The sequence below is a fragment of the Galeopterus variegatus genome, unplaced genomic scaffold (assembly GCF_000696425.1).
Source record: "Galeopterus variegatus unplaced genomic scaffold, G_variegatus-3.0.2 Scaffold1199, whole genome shotgun sequence".
Taxonomy (NCBI): domain Eukaryota; kingdom Metazoa; phylum Chordata; class Mammalia; order Dermoptera; family Cynocephalidae; genus Galeopterus; species Galeopterus variegatus.
The window spans coordinates 402,873-405,914 of NW_007727310.1; the positions used below are offsets into that span (position 1 = coordinate 402,873).

The 3,042-nt window shown below is 49.5% G+C and overlaps 1 protein-coding gene across 1 annotated transcript in view; it reads right to left on the bottom strand.

Annotated features, from left to right (window-relative positions):
* Positions 1-680: 680 nt before the first annotated feature.
* The window catches only part of RDH16 (retinol dehydrogenase 16 (all-trans)), a 5,753-nt gene continuing 3,391 nt past the window's right edge, over positions 681-3,042 (bottom strand). The window contains exons 3-5 of the mRNA XM_008575499.1: positions 2,092-2,258; positions 1,293-1,530; positions 681-1,174 (exon numbers count right to left, since the gene is read on the bottom strand). Coding sequence (XP_008573721.1) covers positions 1,313-1,530; positions 2,092-2,258 — 385 coding nt within the window. The 3' untranslated portion in view covers positions 681-1,174; positions 1,293-1,312. The remainder of the gene's footprint in view (positions 1,175-1,292; positions 1,531-2,091; positions 2,259-3,042) is intronic.

Consider the following 3,042-nt stretch of genomic DNA (forward strand, 5'->3'; position numbering starts at 1 on the left):
ATAGCCTCAAAATCTATACCAATTTGTGCAAATGCTTTCTCTTGAGTCCACATTTGAGAACATCATCAGAATACTGATGACATTCATAGCTAGGTCGCAGGAAGCACTGGGAAATTCCAACGGATTCTTCCCCAGCAAACAGTAAGTGCTCAATACAGGTTAGCAGAAAATGGAAGACTGGGGTCCAGAAGGGACTCTCACTCCATGCCACTGGAAGGTTGTTGCAGGGAGGGGATCTGGCTCTGGAGTCCTGAGGGATGGCAGGGCTTGCAAGTGCAATGACTAAAAGAGGAGACAGTGGCTGAGGGCCACAGGGAGGTGGCTGGTGAGGGAAGAAAGACTTGACGTCCACCAGGGCAGGCATGTGGGACTCTATCTCTCCCTCATCAACTTCTGTTTGTCCATCCCCGTGTCTAAGCCTGTGACCCCAGGCTCCCTGATATATCCTGGAAAGGAAACAATTCTCCTCACTTCTGTGGCAGGAATGGCTGTGAGAGGGCAGGGAAAATCCAACTTCCCTTTTCAAATCCTTTCTCAAGTCATTCCTCTCATCCCATGACCTCCATGAAAACACCTGTCTCTTCCTCCATAGGCTGAATGCCGCCATTCCCCAAGGACATAGTTGAAATCACTGTGCATGCGTGAATTTTTCAGCTTTTATTCCAAAACAAAAATAAGCCAAAAAAAAAAAAAAAAAAAAGCATGGTTTAAAGTGAAATCACAAAGGGTTTATGTGTCCTCTGCCAGGATCCCTACTGAAGACACTACCTCCCAGCCAATGCCTGCTGAGCTGGTGCCTGGGGCCTGAGGGGTCACACCGGTGGTCTCCCTTCCCACTTCATCCCATGGGCAGAGGTACCTTCAGAGGAGGGTGCCCTCACCTCCTCCAGTCCATTTCCATTCAGACAGAGGGTGTGGACTGGCCAGGCCAAGGCACACCCTGAGGAGATGGGCAGGAGGCAGAGCAGGTGTGGGCTGAGCCTCCTTCTACTCACACCCTCCCAACTGCGTGCATTCCTTGGGGTGAGAGGTAGGCCAGGAGGAACAGGGCCATGACTGGCCGCCCAAGTCAACAGAGCACCAAAGAGTGCTGTTGGGTTTTGTTCCTCAGCAGAGTTCCTTGGCTCTTTCCTCCTAATATCTCCAGAGTGTTGAGTAGTATCTCAGGAGAATCCTTTGGAGGAAAAAGGAAGAAGATAGGATAGGTGCCCTGGTGATATGAAGCTCCCCCCACCCTTCTTCCCTTCCCCTGATGATTCCCCTCCCTCACACAACACTCCAACTCCACCCACCATGCTCTCCAGTCTTGGCTTCACAGGACCTTGGCTGGCCTTGGGGAATTCCAGTAGACTATGGCATCCACCAGGAAGGTGGGCAGGTAGCTCATGGGGAGGTAGAAAAGCTTTGCATCCCAGCCTGCTGAGTATCGGGTGCGGGGGTGGCAGGCGGTCAGTGCATGCTCCATGCAGTTCGTCACCAAGGACAGATCCTGTGAGCACTTTTGTTCCTTTAATTTAATTGTTTTCATGTCTATACAGAATGAGAAACAACCCAGGTATGCCTCCACCACACACCACTCCTGCTTTAAGATCAACGTAGGGGGAAAAGACTCACTAAGAAGGCATGTCCCCTATCCCAAAAGCCATGCCCCAAATACAATCCATCCATTTCTGGGGAGTGCCTTACCCTTACCCATGGAAAAACTGTTCTACACTAAGCCACCTCTGCCTCTCTTCCTCGGATTATCTGGGCTGCGTTAATTGGGGGTCTCTGCCAACACTAGAAATCTTAACACAGAATACCAGCTGTCTCTAATGCCAGCTTGAATGAGTCCACCAGTGTCTTCACCCTCTGGCTTCACTCTGTTCTTCAAAATATAAGGGGCTGGGATGAAACAGTGGCACATGTCCTCATAAGCCTGCACCCTTGTTGTAGGTGACCAGTTGATCACACAGCACCATGGGAATGGGGTTGAATCTCCCTACTATGTGGGGTAGGCAGAGCCTGGAGGATGGACTCTAATATTACTGGAGGCACTAAGGATACCAAACAAGTATTTGCTTCTCTCCCAAGGGTCCAAAGCTTACTCACAGGATGCCACAAACTTCTCGTCATAGATCTGCTTGACCTCTGAGCTGGCCCGGCGGTCCCACAGCTCCTTAAGGTTCTGTACGAATATTTCACTATTGATCACAGTAGTCTTGAAGAAACCAGGCTCAATTATAGCCACCTTCACCCCAAAATAGGAAAGCTCCCTCCTGCAACACAGACAGGCAGAGGGCAAAGAGTTCAGAGGTCTTAGGAGGCCAAACACAAACAATAAAAAAAACCCAATAACACCCCAACACGAGATTGGGGTGGGATAAGGTCAAAATTGACACTGGTAATGTGTAGCAGACAAAGGATTAAAAGTATGATAATGGCATCACCTACAGTGCGGACGACACCAAGCCAAAGGTTGTGATCCCCTTACCGGTCACACACACACACACACACACACAAAAAAAATTGACACTGGTAATGTGTAGCAGACAAAGGATTAAAAGTATGATAATGGCATCACCTCAGTGTAATGTTTCAATCTTGTTCCAAATATTTTATGTACACGAGCTCACTAGCTCTAAATCTTACCTATTCTTCTGCAAGGAACCACTTAAGGGCTATCTGCTCCTATATTCCTCATATCCAGTGAAAAACAGGGTTTTCTGATTAATCTCTTACATAGTCCTCAATCCTCTCCCACCCTCTCCCACCCTAGAAACCCCCCTGGCCATCCCTCTGCTGGGCTATTGCAACTGTCTTCTAAGGTGCACCCTCTGCCTCCAGACTCAGCTCCCCCACACTCAGAGACATCCTCCGCCCTGCAGCCAGCGGGGTCTCTAGATGCTGATGAGACCAAGCAGCTCCCTGATTAAGTCCCTTCCATGGGGTTCTTTTTTTTTTTTTCCTTTTTTTTTTGTCTTTTTTCGTGACCGGCAATGGATCGCAACCCTCAGTGTCGCGCCCGTACCGGACCGGGACCGGCCACGGGATCGCAACCCT